General features: G+C 51.7%; 6 protein-coding genes across 6 annotated transcripts; 2 read left to right on the top strand and 4 right to left on the bottom strand.

Annotated features, from left to right (window-relative positions):
• The first annotated feature begins 59 nt into the window (after positions 1-59).
• BDQ94DRAFT_182536 (MYB DNA-binding domain protein) lies at positions 60-6,814 on the top strand. Its single transcript, XM_026774179.1, has 2 exons — positions 60-4,274; positions 4,327-6,814. The coding sequence occupies exons 1-2, from the start codon at positions 96-98 to the stop codon at positions 6,502-6,504; spliced, it is 6,357 nt and encodes a 2,118-aa protein (XP_026622310.1). The 5' UTR covers positions 60-95; the 3' UTR covers positions 6,505-6,814.
• A 3,478-nt stretch (positions 6,815-10,292) lies between these two features.
• BDQ94DRAFT_182533 (HNH endonuclease signature motif containing protein) lies at positions 10,293-11,416 on the bottom strand (the record flags this gene model as incomplete). Its single annotated transcript, XM_026774178.1, has 3 exons — positions 10,293-10,889; positions 10,946-11,067; positions 11,119-11,416. The coding sequence occupies 3 exons, from the start codon at positions 11,414-11,416 to the stop codon at positions 10,293-10,295; spliced, it is 1,017 nt and encodes a 338-aa protein (XP_026622309.1).
• A 1,322-nt stretch (positions 11,417-12,738) lies between these two features.
• Positions 12,739-14,727, bottom strand: BDQ94DRAFT_174069 (Cryptochrome/photolyase FAD-binding domain-containing protein; the record flags this gene model as incomplete). The annotated part of the gene is made up of 2 exons (XM_026772272.1): positions 12,739-13,298; positions 13,362-14,727. 2 exons carry the CDS (start codon positions 14,725-14,727, stop codon positions 12,739-12,741), a joined length of 1,926 nt encoding a protein of 641 aa, XP_026622308.1.
• A 247-nt stretch (positions 14,728-14,974) lies between these two features.
• On the bottom strand, positions 14,975-16,098 carry BDQ94DRAFT_174068 (purine and uridine phosphorylase; the record flags this gene model as incomplete). The annotated part of the gene is made up of 2 exons (XM_026772271.1): positions 14,975-15,123; positions 15,183-16,098. 2 exons carry the CDS (start codon positions 16,096-16,098, stop codon positions 14,975-14,977), a joined length of 1,065 nt encoding a protein of 354 aa, XP_026622307.1.
• A 289-nt stretch (positions 16,099-16,387) lies between these two features.
• Positions 16,388-18,235, top strand: BDQ94DRAFT_182532 (ATP-binding protein; the record flags this gene model as incomplete). Its single annotated transcript, XM_026774177.1, has 3 exons — positions 16,388-16,493; positions 16,551-18,088; positions 18,149-18,235. The coding sequence occupies 3 exons, from the start codon at positions 16,388-16,390 to the stop codon at positions 18,233-18,235; spliced, it is 1,731 nt and encodes a 576-aa protein (XP_026622306.1).
• On the bottom strand, positions 18,234-22,292 carry BDQ94DRAFT_182530 (ATP-binding cassette transporter; the record flags this gene model as incomplete). The annotated part of the gene is made up of 11 exons (XM_026774176.1): positions 18,234-18,986; positions 19,052-19,566; positions 19,631-19,815; positions 19,874-19,989; positions 20,047-20,118; positions 20,171-20,369; positions 20,418-20,657; positions 20,706-20,868; positions 20,921-21,585; positions 21,633-21,866; positions 21,917-22,292. 11 exons carry the CDS (start codon positions 22,290-22,292, stop codon positions 18,368-18,370), a joined length of 3,384 nt encoding a protein of 1,127 aa, XP_026622305.1. The 3' UTR covers positions 18,234-18,367.
• Positions 22,293-23,504: the final 1,212 nt, after the last annotated feature.

The raw sequence follows: 23,504 nt of genomic DNA, 5'->3' as shown, positions 1-23,504 counted from the left end.
ATCTTTACTATTTTACCTCAATTACCTTGCAACTAACCTGTGGCAGGCTCTCCTGCCAGGTTACTTCAGCTCACGCTCACTAGCATGACCTGGTGATGTCGTCCAGATACCCTCCATTGTCTGGGTTTAATTCCCGTGACCGTTCGCCCCAACGCTTCGGTGACCGTCGACCCCCCGTTGGCCCCCGTGGCGCCGACGATGCGAATTTACCCCCGCTGGGCAGGGAACCCCCCCGGGGTCCCAAGGCCTTGATCGACCCCCCGCGAGGAGCCCCATTCGGCGGGCGTGGCAGAGGCTATCCGGGCCGTGGAGACTTTCGGGACCGGGACCGCGACGTACGAGATCGGGACCGCGACCGTGACCGCGACTTTCGAGACATCCGGGATGGACCACCGCCCTTTCGCCGAGATCTCGACCGCGACAGAGACTGGGGCCGCCGTGACCGCGATTTCGACCCGCGAGAATCGCGCATCGGCTTTGGCCGTGGCCGCTCTCGCTCCCCGCCGCCTCCCCGCGACTTTCGAGATATGAGGGAACCCCTCGGACGAGATGCAGACATGATTCGAATGCGACGGGGCTCCCGAGACAGCATGATCTCGGTATCATCCGCCGTACCCGATGTCCCGTCCGGTGGCGGTCATCACCCCCGCAGTGGCCCGCCCATGCGTGGACGTGGCCGAGGTGAATGGGACTCGGGACGGGGTCGCGGTCGAATGCCGTATCTGGATGATCGCGATTCCTTCAGACGTCGAAGTCGGTCCCGCGACGCCCGGTGGGACCGTGAGCGCGAGCGCGAGAGGGATCGCGACCGGGAAAGGGATCGGGAGCGTGAACGAGACCGGATTCTTGATCGCGAGCGGGAGCGTGATCGTGATCGGGACCGCGACCGGGTGATCCTCGATCGTGATCGCGATCCTGACCGGCGCGAGCGTGACAGGGAACGCGAGCTCGAACGACGGGAAAGGTTCGAACGGCGGGAGGAGGTGGACCGCCGGGTTGAACGCGACGAACGTGAAAGACCAGGCGATCATTGGAAGCGCGATCGTCCCCCCAGTCGCACCGAGAATCGACTTCCGAGCAGCTCGACTGTGTCGTCGGTGACTGGGCCAGCCGTACTGCCGGTTCCTGGTCTGCCTGAACGGCCTCCGGACCATCCACCCGCAGAGCCGCCCCGGAAGCCCTCGGCGGGAGAGGCACGTCGTGATTCGCAACGCATGGACCGCATTGAGCGCATTGAACGCATAGAGCGCACTGAACCACCAACGCCCCTGCCCGAGCAGCCACCGAAGGACCTGGCCCCTCCTCCTGTGAAGCGATCCCCGCCTCCGGCCGCTCCCCAGGTGCCAGCATTCGGTTCCGTCACCGCGCCCCTACCCGAGATCCCTGCAGAGAAGCTGGAGAAGTCGGAGAAGCCAGACAAGCTTGAGAAGCCAGACAAGGTCGACAAATCCGAAAAATCGGAGAAACCCCCGGTAGAATCGACGTCAACAGCCGCCGCAACTGCGAAACAAGAAAAGGAACGGCATGAGCTTCCGCCAAAAGCCCCAATGCATCCTCCGACCGCGCCCAAAGCGGAGAGAGGCCCTCCCCAACAACCGCTGGAGCAAAGGGTTCGACGTGACGATACGCGCCGTGAAGAGACGCCTGATATCCCACCAAAACCTGAGCTGGCTACCCGACCCCCGAAGCCGCACGCCCCAGCAGCAGCCGGTGGGCCGAAATCAAGGGATATCTCACCTCCTACTGCTCCTGCGGCGATGGTCCACAAAGATGCACCAGGAGCTCACGAAACACCGTCTCCGAGAAAACTAGGACCAACGATGACTTCCCCAGAACTTGGACGGAGGCCATCGGCCACAGGGTCAGCCACTTCCCCGGGTCCGCACACCTCACCTCGGATGCCTACATCGAGTATTCCTACAGGGCCCCGTGCACTTCAGCAACGCCCGTCAATTTCACGTGGCTCGACTAAAGCCATGAAACAATGGGTGCGTCCGGGTTTCACCGGTCCACCCTCCGGTCCGAGTGCTGCACCACCACCAAAACGCGATTCCATCGATGGCAAGGAGCGAAGCCTGTCTCTCAGCGAAGACCATAAGCTCGAGTCGCAAAGTCAGGCCGATGAGTCTTCCAATGGACTTGAGGCGGGTGAGATTGTCGGCGAAGATGAACCTGTAGAAACAAAGCCCCAGGAGCCTGCGGTCTCGTTTGAGCCGGCCATGGACGTGGATGTACCTGAAATTGATGCGAAAAAGCCAGTTGCCGAGGAGAAGCCTGCCGAGAAGGAGGTGCCTAGAGAAGCGCCCACTGAGGCGCCTAAGGAAGCACTGAAAGAAATACCCAAGGAGGCACCTAAGGATCAAAGTACAGTCGTCATACCAGATTTTGGACGTTCCAGCGACGAAGACGAGGATGAGAATGTTGTGTTCACGCAGGACTATCTCGAAGAGCGGAAGCAGATCTTCGAAAAGGATATGAATGCTCTGCGTGCTGAACTGCCACCGTCACCCTTGGAAGACCCCAATATCGTGGCGCTGCTTATGCGCATCCAGTATCTGGGGATGATTGCCCATGATCAGGTGCCTGAAAAGGCGCCCACACCTCCAGTATTAGCCGAGGACACCAAGATAGCCAAGGAGGAACCGTCGGCACCCGAGATGGAAACCGAGCCGAATGGCAAGGCTGAAGAACATGAGCCACCCGCCAAGGTTGTCCTGGATTCTGTTCCTGCGGCTGATGCACTTACTCTCGAGAGTCTGCCGTTCTTGAACTCTGGTCCACCCACACCGTTATCCGACTTGGAGGTTTACCAGGAGAATGCGGCAACTCATGAACGTTTGAAGGACACCTTTCGCGACATCATCATGAAACGTCGCAAGGATGTGGCGCGGAAGAATGCCGAGTTGAGGTTGGATTATCTATCCTTCTACAAGCCTTGGAGGCTGAATGTGTGGGAGTTGGATCATGCGAAGGAAAAAGCTTCGGGTAGCCCCGGGCCCACCACACCACCTGCTGCCCCGGCCACGGCGACGCCTACACCTACGGTGGAAAGCGGAAGACGGTACAAGGGAAATAGCGAACTAGACTTCCAGAACGCCCTGCGTGCCTCTGAGATTTCTGCCCAAGAAGAACTGGAGAAGCGTCGCGGCAACAAGGCTACCGCACAGCCGGACCTCGCCCGGGAGGCCGTGATTCCTGAGATGCTCGAGCCGCCAGAGGTGAAGGCAGGCATCTACAAAGATACCAACAACATCATTGACCCAGCTCAGGCCATGGATGTCTTTGGTTTCCTCCCGCCTCGGAATGATTTCAGCCAGGAAGAGCACGAAATCTTCACTGACGCGTTCATGGCACATCCCAAGAAATGGGGTAAAATTGCAGAATCGCTTCCAGGACGGGATTTCCAGCAGTGTATTATTCATTATTACTTGACCAAAGAAGAGATCAAGTACAAGGCCAAGCTCAACAAACGGTGGAGCCGTCGTGGGCGTGCCCGGCGATCTGCTCGACCCAAGTCTAATGCGCTTATGGCTGACCTGGGTGTTGTGAAACCGGACTATGAAGGTGAAGAGGAGCCCGCTCCAGTCACCGACACTGGACGTCCTCGACGAGCCGCTGCCCCAACGTTTGGAGACTCGTCTGCCGATACGGACAACAACGGCCGCCGTGGGAATGCTTCCAAGGATGGCGAGCAATCAGAGAAGCCTAGCCGACGTGGGCCCCGAAGTGGTACAGGCACGCGAGGTGGCCGAAGAGGGAAGGCTGCCCAGCAGCAGCAAGCGCAGCAACAGCAGCAGCAGCAACAACAACAACAACAGCAGCAACAGCAGCAGCAGCAGCAACAGCAACAACAGCAGCAGCAAACACCACAGCCCACCCCCTCGGAGCAATCCCTCCAGACCACACCCGTTCCAGTGGCAGCCGCTGCCGTCACTCCTGCACCAAAGGTGGAATCTACGGAGCTATCCTTGGATGGAGCCACCGAAGCCCCGGCCGTGCGGCCCAAGGAGCCGCAAGAGCGGGAGGCAACCGATGTGCCACCGCGCGCAAGGTCTGGTCGGGGCCGTCCGAAGGAGGGCGTGTATGTCTTTGAATCCACTGAGCAGGAGACTCCGGCACCTGCCCGGCAGCCCGAGGTAGGCGGCTACGGGTCTCTACAACCGACGAGTTACTGGTCAGTGCCTGAACAGCGCGATTTTCCTTTGCTGCTGGCGCACTTTGGCCGTGACTTTGAGGGTATATCCAACTTTATGAAGACGAAAACCACGGTTATGGTATGCTCCCCTGCCTCATCAATGTGGCTATCAGCAATTAACTCTGGCACAGGTTAAGAACTACTTTCAGCGCCGCATTGACTCGGGTCAAAAGGACTTTGAGGATATTGTTGCAGATGCAGAGACCAAGAAAGCTCGTGGTGAGCCTACAGGTCCACTGCCCGTCCCTAATTTCGCCTCTAAGCGGCGTTACGAAGCTACGCCATCTTCCATCATCATGCCTCGGCCTCTCGCTCCGCACACTGATAGCGCGCCGGATACGGATGACAGCCGTTTGGGATCCAAGGGCAAAACCGCCAGTTCAACCCCCCAGCAGGCGCCCCTGCATTCTCGCGCAGCCCAAGAGAAAGAGCGAAATGTGTCGCGGTACCCACCGCTTGCGCAAGCCACTAGTGCTCCAATGACAGGCGGTCCCATGCTTAGTGAAGATCCTGCTCGCGTCATGAGCTCTCAGGCACCCTTGCCATCGCGATTGCAGGGACCCCGAATGGGATATTTTGCCGAAGAGCGACGAGAGGTCCCAGCAACGGTGCTGTCGCATGCAGCCGCCACACGGCCCCAGGAAGCCCCCATGTCCGTGCGACAAACTCCGGTATCCGCATCTGAGATGTCACGGCTGGAGCCTCTCCATGCCCAAGGATTTCGACCCGCCAGCGTGGACGTGCACCGGTCACCATTACTTCCGGCACAAACGGCGTTGCCAGGCTCGCAGCAGGCCTATTTGCAACCTCAGCCTCAACCTTCCTTGATGCCTGCAGGATCCCACTCCCGTCAGCATAGCCTCACGAAAACTCCGAGCTCCCCAGCGCAACCGCTGCAGCGGCCGGAGCCGGAAATATCGCCCATTCGACGTGATTCTATGTCTCAACGGCCTTATTTTGCACTGCCCGGACACGTTGGCGTTTCCCAGTCAACCCCAATTTTATCACCACCCAAGGAGCTGTCTCGACCTGGACCGCCTCCTGCGGAGCCGCCTGAGGCACCTCGCGTGCCGGCGAAGCGGTCGAACATTATGAGCATCCTGAATGACGAGCCGGAAGAACCTCAGCCGCGCAAACGATTCGCTGGCGACCCGTCGTCTTCGGCACCCGCAGGGCACACTGGGTCACCCTCTCGGCCTGTCTACAATGGGATGCAGTCAATCCCGCAACAGCCACCCCCGCGTCAAGAGGAGACTGTTCTGTCATCTCAGCAGAGAGCTCCGGCCTACGGTCCCCCAAGCCAGTATCTGCCGCCGTCGCGCGCTTATGCAGATTACCAGTCCTACAGTTCTGTACCGGGAGGCTCGGCAGCGCCTGCGAATAACGATTGGATGGCTCGGTTCGACCCTCGCGGACAGCCACCCCCACAACCACCCCAGGCTCCGTCGCAATCTAGTAGCCGTCCTACCACCACACTTGCGTCTCAGCCACCCTACTCCCCTTATACGTCCACCCAATCTTTGTCTAATCCTCCCTTGCCGAACCTCACCGCTCCATCTCCTGTTCCAACTCCCGCATCAGTGACTGCGCAGCGTCCAGCGTATCATGGATCCGCATATGCCCCTTCACCGGTGTCTCACGCACAGGCTACTGCGTCGTCGCGCGAACTGGCGGCACAAAGCCAAATGTATCGCCAGAGCATCGGTTCACCCACCCAACGTACCAGCAGCCTCGCTTATGGTACCCGTCAAGGTCCGCCGACGCCGATACAGTCCCCCGCGAATCTGCTCGGGATGGGGTCGCGACAGCCACCAGCCACGGTTTCGTATGCCTCACCCGCACCAGCCACGCCTGGATCCAGCCATCTGTCCGCGCAACAGCATGCGGCGCATCAGTCATATCAGCAGCATGTGCAGACCATGGTCAATGGAGCTCATCAGCAGGCCGCGCACCGCCAGACGCTTGGCTTGGCCAGTGGGCCGTACGGCCACAACACTCCACCCCCGCAGGCATCGGTCTCCCGGGCAGCGGGCTTGCCTGGACCGGGGCCACAGTCGATGTCGATGGGCCGCTCCTATACACCCCCAGCAATTCTGCAGCCAAGTCCCGGCGGAGGGCTAAGCTATGCGCCCAGTGGACCTGCGGCCGTTGGATCGATGCACCCCCTGCAAGCACGACCTGGGGGCCCTGGAGCGCTTGTGGAGACGGTTCCCGGTGGTCATCCTAATTCAGGCCACCACCGAGTGTACAGCCAGGGTTCTAATGCCGGGCCATTGCCCGGGCCAATGTCACAGCACCCACCTCGATAGACTTGCAGTGGAAGGTGTTGACAGTTTCATCTTTGATTGCATTATCGCTGCACAGTCACCGTCATCTCTGTCTATACTGTGGGAGTGTGGTGTGTATTATTCTTAGAGCCATCTTTTCTTCTCATTCTTCTTCACTTTTCCACCTTTAATCCTGGTTGGATTGTTCGGCCTGGGCCGTATCTTCTTATGAATCATGTACAGTAGACGACTCGATGGATGGCAATAGTGAAAAGCATGACACAGCGGTTGAAAGAGATAATTGAAGATATCTGCAGATATTCTTGGTTGTAGAATATTCTTGAAATCAGAAGTGGATCCTCAAAGCTGAAACGGCTGCTGGCGCTTGGCTAGCTGGAAGCTGACGCACGCCATGTCGTGGCATGTAGTAGTACCCCATAGAGAATGATCCAATGAGATGGCCGGAGTGCTGTAAGCGAGGAGATCTAGCGCTGAGATCCCATATGACGCGTGAGTAAAGCTAAAGACTTGCGTACTAGCCAGTCAACCTTATAGTATAGATAGTATGTTGAGTAGCGATACGGAGTACTAGCATTAATGGTACTTAAAATATGGATATACCCGATCCGATTCCTGTAGTCTACAAACCAAACTTCTCCAATCTGATTCTCATAATCATGTCGTCCTCATATTACCACCCCCATGAACAAAGGATATACTATATCCCTCAATACCACCATCATGACATCTCCATATCCTACCTACAAATTCCAATAATGGCTCACAATCAGAAACATCCTTCCGTTATTGCATATCCAGCCTACGGCTACCCACTCCCAAATGAACATCAATACACACATGCCCGTCCAAACCAATCTACACAACACAAAGCATATCATACCTATCAGAATAACACCATAAACCAACAAAGACCATCCCCGATATATGAGCAAATAACCCACGACCTAAGAAATAGACTCCATCATCGACGATATCAGCATGCGCTGCTTCGGGAGGGATTAAGGAGGCGGTTACATATTCGTGATCTATTGTTTCTTTTGGGACATAGATATAGGCATAGTTTGGATATGGGTGGTGCGGGTATAGGTATGTTCTCTTTTTCTTTTTGGAGATGGGTTTGATTGGGATATGTGTGTGCTTATTGGGTCTTAGGTGGAAGGGGATGTGAAGAGGAGAGAGTCTATTGCTTTTCCTCTTATGATCCTGGTATGAGACAGACAGTGAAGAGACGGGGTGATACTAGTACTGGTAGTAGTGAGTGGGAGGATAGGTATGACTGTTCATTCCTTGAAAGGGAATATAAATTTAAACGGAGACGATTATAGATGAAATTACAGTCCTCTTATCTTTTTTCTAAGTTTAAACACTTCCCTGCGTGACCCATTCATAGCCTTGTCAATTAGTTCAGGTATATTGTGTAGTAATATCATTTCATACTCGGATGAGTAGTGCACCCCCCAGTTTCTTTGACAGTTTATTACATGAGCTAACGTGAGAGAACCTGCGAAGTCGACACGGAAAACATATAAACAGCCGCACTGCCAGCCGCAACTCCCGATTGCTGGTACTAGTAAGTAGCTGCCGCCCAAGTATCTCATGACATGATTTATACTATGATTATACACCCGCCAAGAAGAAACCAAATTATAGCAATAGTACTTAGCCTTAGCTGAGTGCTCAGTGTATCTCTCTACATGATAAAGTGAATTAAAAAGTGGCTTTTCTTTTGGTAGCTTATTTCTTGCAAGGCCATCTCTGCCTAGCCAAGTCTCTTTCCTTATCGAGTAGGGATACACAAATGGTCTGTGAAAGTGGTAATCGCTTACTGTATCCACCTTATTGCTATCCACATCGAAGAATGTCCTGTTTGACTGCGAGAGGCTTCGCGGGCTCAGCTAGAGCTCCGACAGAGGCCCAGGGAGCAGAGGATCGCAGTCAAGTGGGATGACTTTGACGCGTTGGTAAGCGAGCCCGCCGCGGCTCACTACGTCGCTGACTTTATCGATTAAAACGGGGCTCTTGAACCAGTTTGATAAAGACCCGCTGATTACCAACGAGTACAAGATGGAAGGGAAAAGACATTGTGTATACAGATCAGGCAGGCTGCAAGCGGGTATCACCCCGCGAGCAGGCCATGTTAATTACAGCCACGAGAAAGATCCGCGGTAATCTGCAGAGGCCAGGTGCTGCCTGCGCTAGCGCAATAACTTATATAGTTGCCATACAGAGAACACCAAGCAGAGCCAGGTACAGCTCTACGGGAGGTTAAGGGGAACAGGGGGATAAAACCAAAGGTATAATACACTTTTCAGTAAGCTTTTCGAGCACGTGATGTCTTAGCAATAGTATTAAAACCCGGGGCGGGTGGCGCAGGGTCAATACCATGCTTTGTATTATATCTATACTTTATATATACATGATAAATAATCTTTCTAGGGGCCTAGGGAACACCTGCACAGTAAGGCCACTAGTAAGACCAGCTATATCAGGTATATTACTACTACTACTACTACTACTACTACTACTACTATCCACATCATGCATGACTCGTCTCGCGACCATCTGCTGTTTATCTGCGAGAGAGAGATTCGAATGTGACAAAGGACTTGCCCAATATCAGTGAGACTCGCTCGTGTATCACTCAGTTTAAGAAACTTTGCTTTGATAATTCAATTAAATCGGACACGCGACTTAGGGAAGTTGATAATAATGCTGTTCGCATTGCAAGCATCTGTGCCAATCAAAATGCCGGTCAGGACTCGTTCCAGCACCAGTACGTTCGTCTCTATATGTCCTTCCGCTAAGGGGATACACAAGAAGACCACTCTATCAGCAGTAATATTCAAGCCAAGCGTGTTCAGTACTGCAGTCTGACATCAGACGGTCGCACCTGGGAAGTATCGGTTCAGGTAGTCTCGTGAGATACAAATCAAATCGGATCCTGTGTCTAGGCAAATAGGCATCTTATTATATAACTTAGATATTACCATATATAAAGTAAGCACCTGTGATAACTGCTTTACAGAGATAGTATATAAAACATGCTTATTCTTGTTAAGAATAGACATCAGAGGCTCTGCTTTATCCTCAGGGTCCTCCACCCCTGAGGGAGGCACTAGTTTTCTGTCTCGGAGTCAGAGTCTGAGCTGGGCTCTGACAGACCCTTTAAGTCAGCGTCGGACTCGTTATCATCCAACTTGACTCTTCATTTTATTAGGTATATACAACGATCGTGTTGATCGCGTTTGTCATATTCTTGGTCAAAGTGATCGCCTCTGCAGTGTCGGCAAGGCCGTGAGGGTCGTGATGGACCAGTGCGGTAGCGACCGCCAGTGCCCGACGGTTTCGCCTTGTCAGCAGCTTCAGACGGGTTAGCTCTCTCAGCACGTCCTCCATCCGCGCGGCGGCCGTCCGTGTCAGTTTCCGTTCTTTTAGACTCTGTATAGTCCTTTTGATTTCTTATATCTGATCGAGCCTGCTACTGGAAGATGCTAGCTATGCAGGTGCTTCACCGGTCTGGGACGCCTTCCCGCAGCTGCAGCAGTCACTGTCCCGCGCCTTGATCTTGTAGAGGATTATCCTACGGAGTGGCTCAGGTCTTTACTATTTGAAGGCAAACAGCAATGAAGTAAAGAATATGTGACGTAACACACCTACACAGCTATTGGCTATTGGCTATTGGCTATCAATACCGACAAATAAAGCCGTGCAACCCGTATAAAAAAAGCCCACATTCTCCTCGAAGCTAATGGGTTTCTCTCAGAAACAAGCTGGCTGCACGATTCGCAAGACCTTCTCAAGAGAGCGCTTTATTGGTCTTCCTCTTCCTCGGTCACCCAGGCGGCGCCGCTGAGGGCAAGGACCCGAGTTAGAATCCACTGCATGTTCAGTAGCTGCATGGATGGAAGGGGGTGACCCACTGGGTCATCAGTCTTAAAGGTAAAGATGTCCCCAGAGCATATCGTCGAGTGCGTGACAATATTACGTAGCACGGTTGTATATCCAGCATTCGTGCTGGAAAGATCGTGAGGGAAAGGACTGGGGATGGCCGTTACTGGCATTGTCTGTCGGTACCTGTTCATCGGCAGCCAATAGAATTGTACTTCAAGTTGCCTTTTATCCTCACTCAGGGACAGAGGTTTCAAGGCAAACACCGCAAGTTCCCATAATCTGCGGGCCACATTCACCAGACACATGAGATTAGAACAGGTGTCGACTCCATCTGGGTCTAAGACCTGTTCCTTCCAGGCGCTGACATTTTCTGAGGACCAGTAACACTCTAAAGCTTCCCAAAAGTCGCTGAGTCCCTCTTCACCCTTGCCGAGGCTTCTGGGGATTATGTGCACCACTTCGACTGGAACAGTGCAACCGGTGAGAACACACTTCTCATCATCTCGCTCCTCGCACTTGGTAGTATTAGTAAAACAGTGACTCAATCGGATATTATGTCTGTTCAACTTACTAGCTCTTTTGCACGACAAGGATCCGAAGTAAGCCGGCGCTTCTTAGTTGGAGGCTCTTCTGTGTCTGATTCTTCGTCTGCAGAAGGCTCTCCCGAGTCTTCACTGGACCGTGCAGATGCCCCTGGTACTGGATCAGCGCAAGATCGATTACATGGTCAGTCGATTCACTTACAAGCTCTGATAGCTTGTGCTCTCTGGTCATTCTTCTTCAGAGCAGCGGATATATGACGGGAGACGGTTGGCGGATTCTGTTCACAGGCTTTGATAAGATCCTCCATTGTAGAGAGATCTGCAAACCACAAGCAAGCCCATCCGATCGAATCAGTTTCTGGATTTTCCATAAATCGAGAGAGTCGTGCGATAAGATCACGTCGCCGTGGATCAAGGAGCTCGTCGGCAGGGCCCATGGTCGACAAGGGCTGGTTGGGAGAAGGATAGGTAGATTGCGAGGTAGGAGTGGATGTCGACATCACGAAAAAATTGGCACCAGCTTACGCCGTGTACCAGCCGGTCGAGAAAGGACGAGACGAAGAGGCGGGACGAGAAGACGAGGGGCTATTGGCACCAGCTTACGCCGTGTGCCAGCCGCACGAGGGGACGAGGGGATCAGTCGAACGAGACGATGAGGGGAGGAGGCGGACGAAACAACGAGAGGCTATCGGTACCAGCTTACGCCGTGTGCCAGCCAGACGAGGGGACGAGGAGGCGGGACGAGAAGACGAGGGGCTATTGGCACCAGCTTACGCCGTGTACCAGCCGGTCGAGAGACGACGAGGGGAGGAGGCGGACGACAAACGAGACGACAAGGGGCTATCGGCACCAGCTTACGCCGTGTGCCAGCCAGACAAGGAGACGAGGAGGCCGGACGAGAGGATGAGGGGATACCGGTACCAGCTTACGCCGTGTACCGGGCGAGCGAGAGAACAGGGGCAGGAATACTGGCACCAGCTTACGCCGTGTGCCACGGGGCGGCTAAACGAAGATCAAACTGACAGAAGACGAAGTTGTGATCGAGGGGGAGGCACGAGTTGGAAGTAAGCGGGGGATGGTGAAAGGAAAAGTGAGGAAGAATGAGAAATGGTGGGAATTGAAGAGAGGGACCTTTCTAGGAAGAGGCAGTCACGATGATGTGATGATAGTGGTACTCGAATGCACCTTCCCATTATTCTCATCGATTTCCTCGGATGCAAACACCTCCCTCCACAACCCATCCATACCCCTGTCATTGTGAGCAAGTATACTGAGTAGTAAGATCAGTTGATACCTAAGTGAGTGGTGTCTCCCAGTCCCTGGATTACATTCCTGAGCTGCGCCAGGGTGTCTTTGAGAACGATGGGCGCCGTTACTCTCACTGGAACCTCACTTTCGACTGCCCAGTATGTTGTGGGCAATTGGGCCCGGGTTGGTGGTAAGAGCTTCAAAACGGGGCAAGTTCCACGCCCACCTAGATGAGGCGGATAAGGTCTTGGACAAGGGGACTGATTACTCTTGTCTTTCCGGCGACTAAAGAGGCGGTTACATATCTTTGATCTTTTGTTGCTTTGGGGACACATAGATAGATACAACTTGACTGAGGGTGACTACATGGATATATTTTCTTTTACCTTCTGGGAAGGGGTTAGAGCGCACTAAGCATGTGCATGATGGAAATGGAACGAATTGAATTGAACTGAATATCTGTTCAATGATGCTTAGGTCGAAGGAGGCATGAAAAGCAGTGAGTGGGAAGATGTGTATATTATTTGGAGGAGACTGCGTCTTGGATGACTTGATATAAACAGCACTCAGTAGTCTATTTTTTCTTCTTCGAACCATGTCCTCCATCTTCATCTTTACCATCCTGATCTCCTGCTTGTCGGCCCCGTTTCTCTCCTCCCTTATGATCACCACCGTCCCCATCCACCTTCACATTCGTCTCATCCACTACCCCCCCATCCTTAACCTCGTACTCAAATATCTCCTTCCACGACCCATCCATAACCTTCTCATCATTCCCCATTAAATGCACCCCATATGCCTCCTTCATCTGCGCAATACACGTCTGTCTCCTCTCATCAAAGTCGAACATCGGCTCCGGGTAAGCTCTTAACCCAGTCTCTTCGTCCTTCTCGACCATCCCATCCCCAGCTACCCGACACTTCCACCGCTTCTGATCTTCTAACGGCGCCTTCCACGGCTCATAGATATACTTCTTATCATAGTGTTCCAGCTCCGGAATATAGTGTCTTACGAACCGCCCTTCTGGATCCCACTTCTTCCCAAATGCCACCGGCGAATAGCATCTATTATACTGTGTGAAGAACGCCGTGCAGGATAACCACATCCAGTTCCCGACATTAGAAGCTGTTTCATCTGTTTCGCTCCTATTAGCATCATCACCTTCATAATTCCACAGAATGAAATAGATATACATACGATCAATCAACCACTCCTCAAACACCTCCGCCCCCCTCTCCCAATGCACATAGCAACCCCCCCTTGTCAAAAAGCACGCCACACTATGTCTCCCTAGATGATGAATCCACCCCTCATTCTTCAACTGTCTCATCAACGCATCGATCCACGGAAATCCCGTCCGCCCTTCCTTCCATCGTCGGAACCACACCTCCGCTTGCTCATCGTCAACCGTATACGTCCTGTCAACTAATCCCGTCTCCTTATCGTGATTAGATTGTAAATGCCACGGAATGAACCGCACGATCTTGTTCCCGCGCGTCTGCGCATACACTGGTCCCAGGGCCGCTTGCGCAGCGAAGAACATTTCCCGGAAGAGGAGTTGTCCAGGGAGATTAGTAGGGAGGTCTGAGGTAGGCTTGTGGGCTGTTTCGCGCTGCTGGAGGGTATCCTGCACGTCATGCCAGAATTTGCGCACGGAAAGAGAGCCGAAGTGCAGATGCGGCGAGAGGAGGGTCGTAGCCTGTGGATGGAAGGCCGCGGGGGAAGTCTTGGGTTTTTCGAATGTGGCGATGAAGTCTTCGTTTTGCTGGAGGTAGGTGCGTAGCATCTCCAGGGCGATGGATTCGCCGCCGTGATGGGGGCTTGTTGCTTGGCTGGGATCGATGGAGAGTTCGTCCAGCGTGGGAACGGAGAAGTCGCCCTTGGGACCTGCTATGTTGTTGTACTGATTGTCGTTGTGCATGGTTCGATGCGCAGCATTTATGTCATCCTCCTGATATGGAACCTCATGCTCAAGCCCACTTATATCCCTCATCTTCTCCTCCCCCAACGGATCAGGTATCGTCTCCGGCGCGTCAACAGGCCTATCCGGCACCCCATTGTTTATCTGCTCAATCGCCTTCTCGACCTGATGAATACTCATCGTCGGCTCGCCCTTGTTCCGTTTCACCACCTCCTCGGAATCGAACAATGTCCGTCCAGACTTCACTATAACCTCCACCCCTGCCTCCTTTGCCAACTTCGTAACTGTCTCATCGCGCTCCCGCGCATATCCATCCGTGTCACTCTCGAATACAAGATGCGTGACATCCAATGCTTTGAATAACTTGGGGAAAACGGTTTGAGGTGCTTCGCGAACCACCCAGAGCTTCTGCTTCGGGTTCAGCTTGCTGTAGGATTGCGAAAGGTCATTCTGGCATTCCAACAGGAAGCGCCAGCGATTTGGGCCTACGCGGACCCGATACGCATAGTGCGGGTCCCAGGTGAAGATCGGGATGAAGGTCGATGGGTTGAGTGAGAGGGCAGCCTGCAGGGCTGGGTTATCGTGCAGGCGGAGGTCGGTGCGGTGCCAGAATATGACGGTGGGTGCGGATTGGGGGGGCATGTCTTCAGGAGGAGTTGAAGTGGGTGAATTGAGTCAATTGAGCATGGCTTAAGGTAGATGTTGGATGTGAGGATCGTGTGCAGGATTGACGTTGAGGTCTGGAATGTGAGTATGTGATGATGTCACCGTACCTGGTTAACGCTGACCCTGAATTGTAGATGTGCGGCTGCAACCTTATGGACTGAAACCCTGGAATGGTAGAGCTAATTTTTGACACTCGGTACTAAGGCGGAATAAGACAATCGATTCATCCGAGATAGATATTCCCTGCCGCTGTCATAGTCTGGATGTTGGTGATCGTGCCATTCTGTGCATAGAATGTGCCCGTGATCGCCCCATTCGACGACGCTGCACCTTTGGATGGGCAGTTGTGATCATCTTCTATTCGAGGAATAACTGTATTGAATTGAAAAGGTTACCAGTTGCGCAATAAACTCGGACAAAGATCCACTTACTAGGCTCAATGAACCGAAGAATTTCCTTAGCCACCGCCGCGGCAGCTGCAGCGGCATACTCATGCCACACATCGTTCTTATGCGAATCCGCGTAATCGCAGATTCCCCGGATGACCAGACAGGGGAAGTCATTCATCATGGCTGCAGCCTCCATTTCGAAACAAATGGCCCCGCCTTCATCCCTGGCGATTTGATCCCTTGTTGTTGCGTCTTTTATCACTGAGTCACCGGAAAGGATGAGTCCGTAATGTATGACTGGCTTGGTAGGATCAGAGCGTGGTGGCCTCTGGGTAACTCTGTCTCGACTGCATTGATTACAGGTTGCTTCACCCTCAACATGGTCATATGTCGGCTCGAAAAGGGTGTCTGTATCAGGTGATGGGCGGACAAAAGCCTGATGCGCACAGCGTGTATGTAGCTCTTCGATGAAGTGATCAACATTGCCACCTTCCATTCGATGTGCAACCTTCATCCTAGATATAGCATGTAGCCATTCGAGCGGAGGAGGTAGCAGATGCTGCTCGGCGCGCACAAACTTGTCATGATATGCTGTGCCCAAGTCGTACTGGACCACCCCAGGATTCGTTCCAGTTGGGGTACTGATCACTACATCTCCTAGACGAACATCGATACCTTGTGTGGGTATGCCACCGCCAATACCGATAAGTAGGAGATATGAGATCTTGGGAAAGTCGCGCTTCAGCTGACTGACAGCGGTCGCTGTGGAGATCTTGCCCCGGAACGTGTAGGGCATTGTGGCAATTACGACATTGTGCCCGCTGAGGTTACCCAACACATACCGAGTTGTTCGGGATTTTGTTTGCCTGTGTACGTCATCTAGCATATAGTGAATGGCGCATATTTCGACCTCAAGTGGGCAGAAGATGCCGACGGTGTAGTCTCGCGACAGAGCCATTGGGCTGATAACTGTCAACAGCGGGCAAGAAAAACCACGCGATCCTACTGCAACAATCGTCATTATCATTTGCTTGTTTAAGTATCATTTCAGCCGAGCAGACAAGGCTCGTGGAACAAGTGTCCGGGATCAGCATCCAGGCGCTAGAGATCGGGCAGTTATTGGCCAAACTAATGCACTTGCTGAGGGGTAGATTTCTAGCCTGGCGCTTGCAAATCTGCTTATAATCTCCGCCAGGCTATCAGGTGTGTTCACCAATTCCCCCAAACATCTCATATCGCTTGGAACTATGGGAGGGGAAGCAATTGTCGGACCCGCCCTTTCAGGCCAGTTCTATGCTGGAACCGGAAAGCAGTACAACTTCGGCAGCGTATCGGGAGAGAAGATCTACATGGGTACTGGGGGGTACATTGCGACTCCACCTAGCAGGACAGTGGGCTGAGACCAGACAGGAGATGTCCAGGTGTTCTCGACTTTACCCTTTGCGAAAAGCGCTTGCTTCAACTCCCGGCAAAGGGAGCACGACTCGTTCTGCCTGGAGGGCACCCGCATGGATTTACTAAAGGACATAGCAGAATGGATTGATGCGGACCATGACGAGGGCATCTTTTGGCTGAGTGGAATGGTAGGAACTGGAAAGACCACAGTTGCTCGCACGGTGGCTCGAAACTATGATCAGCAGTCGCGGCTGGCTGCGAGCTTTTTCTTTACAGATGAGAATGGTGATGCTAATAGTGCGGACTTCTTTGCATCAACCGTTGCTTGTCAGCTGGCCAACTTCGATACAAGTATGAAAAATGCTATTCAGGAGGTGTTGGAACGATGCCCTCTTTTACCCTATCAAGGGTTGTTGGAACAGTGGACGCGGCTCGTGAAGGAGCCACTTACGGCATTCATCAAGAAACCCGATCAAAATCCGATGATTATTGTGGTCGATAGTTTGGATTTGTGCCCGGCTAAGGATGATCAACGCTTGATTCTTCGTCTTCTCTCTGGCATTACCCAAGCTTGCGACAACAAAGTGCTCGTGTTTCTGGCGAGTAGACCAGAGTCCGCCATTCGGTCAGAGCTTTCCGGAATACCTCATAAGATGTTAAAATTACAGGATATTAATAGCAGGATCGTTGACTCGGATATAAACTTGTTATTGGACCATGAAATTGGCAAGATTTTGGCCCCCTTCGAACCGTACCAAGCAAAGTATCTATGGGGCTCAGGAATCATTCCGACTTTCGTCATTTTTGCTCGTGGCCTCTTTCTTTGGGCTGCCACTGCTTGTCAATACATCCGAGATGCTAAAAACCCCCAAATAATCATGCAGAGACTGAGAAACATAGAGGCAGGACGGCCTGAAAAAGGAACTCCAATTGAAGTGCTGTACAAAATATATACTAGCGTCTTGGATGACTCCGTCAACATTGCCTGGGATGAAAATGAGAAAGCCACCTACTGGAACTCTATTCGACGAATACTATGCGCTATTACTTATAATCGTCACATGTTACCGAAAGCTGCTTTGGCAAATTTGATACAAATGGATGACATTGACTCCATGTTGGAAGACTTGCATTCTGTTATCAGAATACCTGAGGATAATAACAAACAAATACGCTTCCTTCATGGGTCCCTTTACAAGTTTGTTACCACCATGGAGCATCCAAGCCTTTATTTAACGCCACAACAGAGCCATTCTATGCTGGCGGATAGTTGCCTTGACCTCCTCAATGAAGCATGTGGGCAAGATAGTGGCAAGCTACAATATATTCATCAGAATGGAGCAGAGCCGAAGACACAGAAAGTGTCCCAAGCGCTGCAGTATGCGTGCACCATGTGGGTAGATCATCTTTCTGATGGGGAGGAATCGCTGCCACGAGACAGTAAAGCATTCGTGTTCTTAAAAACACATGGTAAGAGTTGGACTAAACTACTAATCTCAAGTGGCCAGGGATTTTTCGTGGAACGCCTGGGAGATAAACTTGTGGAAATGATTGTGGGTGACACTTCGAGCGCAGAATCTAAGCCACCAGGTTATCTTGCTAATCCTGGATAGGAGAAAGATCGAGAAGACGACAAGCGGTTCGTTGATGAGTTACTCCCTGCTGACTCCAATCCCGAGATATCCGCGCAGGATCAATAACATAGTTAGTTTGAAGCACCATGTAGATACATTCGATTCAGTACAGCTCTCATTCTTTTTCCATTTCGTTGATAATGGGCACTTTAAATGTCAGCTGGCACACAAGTCTTAAGATGCACGCAGCAAAGCGACCTATTTCTCATCAACACGATCCATCGATGTGCCAATAACAGATACCCGTAGCCTTCCATCCTTCATCGTAGCAATGGCATCTACTCCTGCCCTCAATGCACCCATGATCCCCTCAGCTCGATGAGCAATCATGATGACTGTGTGATATTTGAGATCCTCACGCAGAATATCTCCCAGAATAGCCTCCGTCTGAAGATCCAATGACGAGCTAGCTTCATCGAGGATGATGATCGGTTTGGACGACCGATTTATCTCCACACGGAGAAGCATCCGACAGAGCGCGAAGAGTTGCATCTGACCGGCGGATAAGGGGAGAATTGTTGACATGGGAAGGTCCAGTGTGTCATCAACGCCTGTGGAAGAGGCGGAAATCTTGTCCCAGAGGTGAGTCCTCTTCAGTGTTTGCACAATGTCATCATCCGTACATTTATTATACGGGTCCAGGTTAAAGCGGATACTCGCGGTCGGGATGTTGAAGCCATCTTGTGGTACGGCGATGATGCCCCGATGTCGAAGGACCTGTAAAGGTACATGTGCGATGTTGATGTCGTCAATGTAAATGTCTCCGTGCATAGTTTCCAGAAGACGGAGTAAGGAGAGCATGAGAGTGCTTTTGCCGCTACAGTCAATGAATAAATATGTCAGCTCGTGCATGAAACGCTCGATTTACTGGATACCACCTACCTTCCTGTCCGACCCATGACAACGAGTTTCTGTCCGGGTTTAATCACAAGACATACGTCTCGCAGAGCAGGCTCTGAGTTCTCGGAGTATGACACCGTGACATGCTGCATCCGCAATTCTCCCCCGGACGGCCACCGTGGACCTGGCTCTATAGCACCCCTAGCATCATCTTCGCTACAGACACGTTCCTGCACATACTTCAGGCGAGAAACCGCCCCGAGCGAGGTCTCCAAGGACGTCCAGTTTTGAATTAAACGTAAAAGCGTGGTAGTCGCTCCGATCATCAAATTCAAAGCCAGTCCAATATCGGCCCCTGTGGAGTTCCGGTATACGACAGTAAGCGTTATCAGACCTATGGCAATGATCGCCATTATACAGTCCAGAACCACCTTAAGCCAGCATTGTAAGCAGAGGAGCAGGTAGTATGGCTTCTGTGACATATCCAATGCCTGGATGTTGTCGGTTGCGAATTTGTCCTGCCAGCCGAACGCGCGTATTGTAGTTACGCCGCTGGTCTGGTATCCATTAGAAGAATTATTGAGAGAGGGGATATAGAGATTAAGGGGTATGTTAGCGTACTGTATCCAAGAAATTTGTGTACAATTGCGACCTCGAATCGATGTCGAGGAACCGTAACTGGCGAGAGGTACGAAGGTAGACTTTTTGGATGAGGTAAACGAGTATGTAACATGGTGGTATCGTGACTAGCATCACCGGCTGTACGTACACAATCAAGGCTGCCTGCATTAGCAGCTTGAATATTTCTGGTGTGGGAGATGGCCGGTCAGTGAATAAACACAGAGCATGACATTGGCAGCTTACGGGTACTTAGATTGGCGAGAGCGGAGGGTAGTTGCTTGTCGATTAACGCGATGTCTTGGGAGAACCTGTTTAAAGTGACGCCAATATGAGTTTCAGCAAAATAGGACAATGGGGCTCTAGATAAGTTTTATTCAGTCAGTAAGGTAGTATGGCGGAGGGGAGCTAAGACTGACCGGAGAACCCGCTCAAGCAGCTGGGAATGTAATACTACCCCCGAGCGAATGGCAACTTTCAACTGCGTAAACCTTCAATATGTTAGATGTCAGTGAACCCAGGTTAGTAGACAGGGTAACCAACCACATAGCGCCACTGGTCGCTGCCCACGCGATGAATGAAATCCCTGCATAGAGACCCATATATTCATTACGTTCTCCAAGTGAAGACTCTGTTGCCCATCTCAGGACAAACTGTGAGAAGGTCAGGCAGAATGAATACGTGGCGGTACAGGCTGTCATCAGTAAGGCATTCCTATGGCCAACAGCATTAACATAGTACCCTGCGCAAGTGTCAGCACGCGTTGGATGGGTCGACAGAGATGACATACCATAGACAGCAACGTCTCCTGTCTTCCGTAATAAGTCCATGGCGGCCTCATTCAGTCGATCGTTTTGACCAGGCGTCTTCTTGTCATGCAACTCGGAGGGCTGAGTATTCTGGACGACGCCTGCGGTAGAGGCGACGATACTACCTAATTGTCCTCCTTTAAGAACGTTGCTAGAATCCTCTAGACGTGCCCCCGAGCCCTGCAAAGTCAATAGCCTATCCGCCAGGGGATAGAGTTGTGCTATTGCGCGTCAGAATAGTGAGATACCAGAGATAGAGATTGGCTCACCCGAATTGGTAAGGAGAAAGACCCCTGCTTTCGTTGCTTTAAACAAGCCCTTCGGTCCAAGGAGCCTATCTACGATGTGCTCTCCAACGGTTTTGTCAAGGGCACTGAATGGATCATCGAGAACAAACATATCGTATCGCGAGTATACAGCGCGTGCAAGAGCCTTCTTCGATTAGCCGCTTATAATGAATGACCCGCAATAATATTGAACATACTATACGCTGACGTTGTCCTCCGGACAGGTTGATGCCGTTGTTCTCGATAACTGTCGAGTCACTGTCTGGAAGGGCTTCCAAGTCAAGACCCAGGCAGCATGCATCTATGACCAGCTTGTACCACTCTTCGTCAAAATCAGAGCCACCAAGTATAGCATCCCGAATAGTAACGCTAGGAAGCCAAGGCGCCTGATCACAGTATGCGATTTTCTTCGAAGCCAGGAACATTGACCCTCCTGAGGCTGACTCTCCAAGCAGGGCCATGGCTAATGTGGTCTTTCCACTTCCAACCGCACCAGTACAGACGATAAGCTCCCCTTTAGCAATACTGAAGGAGACGTCTCGAAGTATTGGCGCATCCGTTATTGAAGAATTCCTGATGGAGACGTGATCTAGTAATGCCAAGTGTTGGGCCTTATCTTTGCCAGCAATCTGTCGAGTATCCACAACCGATGACCGACTAATGTATGCCTCGATGCGTGCAAAGTTTGCCATTATACCAACGGCACGAGGGACCAAAGTCATCACCATATTGGCCGGATGCGTGACCAAAGAAAGGAGAGCGATAGACGTGAATACCTCATTGGCGTGCAAGCTATCAGTTCCAGGTGATAGGGCATAGAATACCAAGGTCAATACCGGGGCAAATATACCAAGTGAGTTTGCTTTGCATCATTAGCTTAGAGCCATTGATATGATAATGATCACTTACCACTGGCATTATAGACGACGAGAATCCACCTTAAGCGCTCAGACAGGCGTAGCTCCTCCTCACGTAATTGAGAGATACGAGATTGTCCTGCATCCTCCATACCCATCATCTTCAAGCTCTTGATCCCACCAAGCACACTCGTGATTGCGGAAATGCGCGCCTGAGTTGCAACATTCCAGTCCTTTTGTCTACCTTCCAAGTGCTTAGCTACGTAGGCACTCATTCTTGAACAAGCTGTATGACGTTTATCAGTAAAGAGTTTGGAATAGGGACGAAGGCCGTACCAAATATAATGACCAGTGGAAAGAACGCAAACCATTGAAGCCGGGCAGCCAGCAGCATTGTGCCAATAACTACCTCCAAGAGGTAGGCCCATGTGTCATGTAGAATCTCCCCCACTGACTCAACACTATCAACGTCGGAGCTCATTAATGTCACGGCTTCCGAATCAGCCTCTTTGCCAGGAAGTTTCATCGCTTGATCGTGTATCAAGCCAACCAAGGCTCCTCTAACCATAATGCGCAGCCGATCAATGCAGCGTTGATAAATTGCTGCAGAGATCGTCATTCCTAGGTAAATGATCCCAGCAAAGATAATAAGCCAAAGGCCACTATTGCTGTCGGTAGTTGTATCCTTGACGAAACGGATAACAGCATCCATGATCAATGGTTGAGCGTAACGGAATACAATGACGAAGAGGCGAGGAATAATAGGAAACAGAAAAGCAGATTTGAGACAGCGAGCCAAAGTGAGAGGAAGGCTCCGTTTGTGAGACCCGGCTGATAAATATTAGCACGATAGTAAAATGTAGATTAATGCTCTCACTTCTTGAAGTCCACGCTTTGATGGCTCTCGTGCGGAGAGTTCTTGATGACAGCATGTGATGAATCCCAGGCAACCCTGCAGTATTAAGCGTCGATATATAGCCTTCCTTCAGAACCGGACTCATCCAAAAGAAAGGAACAAAGCTAAAGAGCCCAGCGGCATCCTCTGAAGCTGGCATCTGTAAATTTAGGTATCCTTCCCATCCCCAAGTACAGATACAGGAGACTAGCCATAGTGTTTCCAAGCATAATCTTAGCTTCTTTCCGCTGCATTCAAACACCGTTCGACATGCCATGTTCCATGTCCCATGCATATCCTGTGCTAGTGCAACAGCAAGGTATGCCGGTACCAGGTGCGATGATTGAACTCCTCGACCATGTTCAAGGATCGATATAGCAAGCAGCCCTGATACTATAACAGTCGAGAGAAATTTGTCCAATGCAGCTAAGTGATTATACAAGTCCGCGTACGACCCAGAAAAGCGAAACGTCAATTGAACTACGCAAAGCGCCGCTGCAAATATCTGCGATACAAAACTTAGACAATTGCAACTTTGAGCTGTTAAAGATACTTACTATGTGCGTGTACCCTCTAGGAGCAGATGCTATACTCTTTCGTGAGTTGCAAATGGCGCGGACTCTGCGAGCCAACGCAAGGAGAAAAGCTAACGATAGAACGATTGACCCCCATTCACTGTTGATGGCTTGAGTGGAAGCCATTATTATTGGGAATATACCACCAAATGAGATCTCGATATTGCGGATTTTAGGCCACTGGCCCATATAAGGAGACTTTATAAGTTGCTATCAGGACAAATTCCGATACACAATGTGCAGGGAGCTGGGACTGGCGATATGCTGATAAGGAAGACTGATGCACGTGAGGCCACGAGGGGACCGAGCTCCACACGAAGTGTTTTTTGTGGTGTGTCGATAGCGCAGCCTTATGTCTCACATTATATTACACGCTAGGCGTGCAGCCAATGACCAGTTGAGCTACGGTGGCACGTCATAATTGGGCGTTGTGCCGCCATATTGACCCCTGCAA

This window comes from Aspergillus welwitschiae (genome assembly GCF_003344945.1).
Source record: "Aspergillus welwitschiae strain CBS 139.54b unplaced genomic scaffold BDQ94scaffold_38, whole genome shotgun sequence".
NCBI lineage: Eukaryota > Fungi > Ascomycota > Eurotiomycetes > Eurotiales > Aspergillaceae > Aspergillus > Aspergillus welwitschiae.
Note: the sequence above shows the minus strand (reverse complement) of the source record. Positions and strands in the feature narration are given on the sequence as shown.

Excerpts from the sequence above, each read along its gene's own strand:
- BDQ94DRAFT_182536 (XM_026774179.1), top strand. The coding sequence starts at position 96 with ATGTCGTCCAGATACCCTCCATTGTCTGGGTTTAATTCCCGTGACCGT. Across the intron at positions 4,275-4,326 it reads AGACGAAAACCACGGTTATG|GTTAAGAACTACTTTCAGCG; the intron begins GTATGCTCCCCT and ends ACTCTGGCACAG.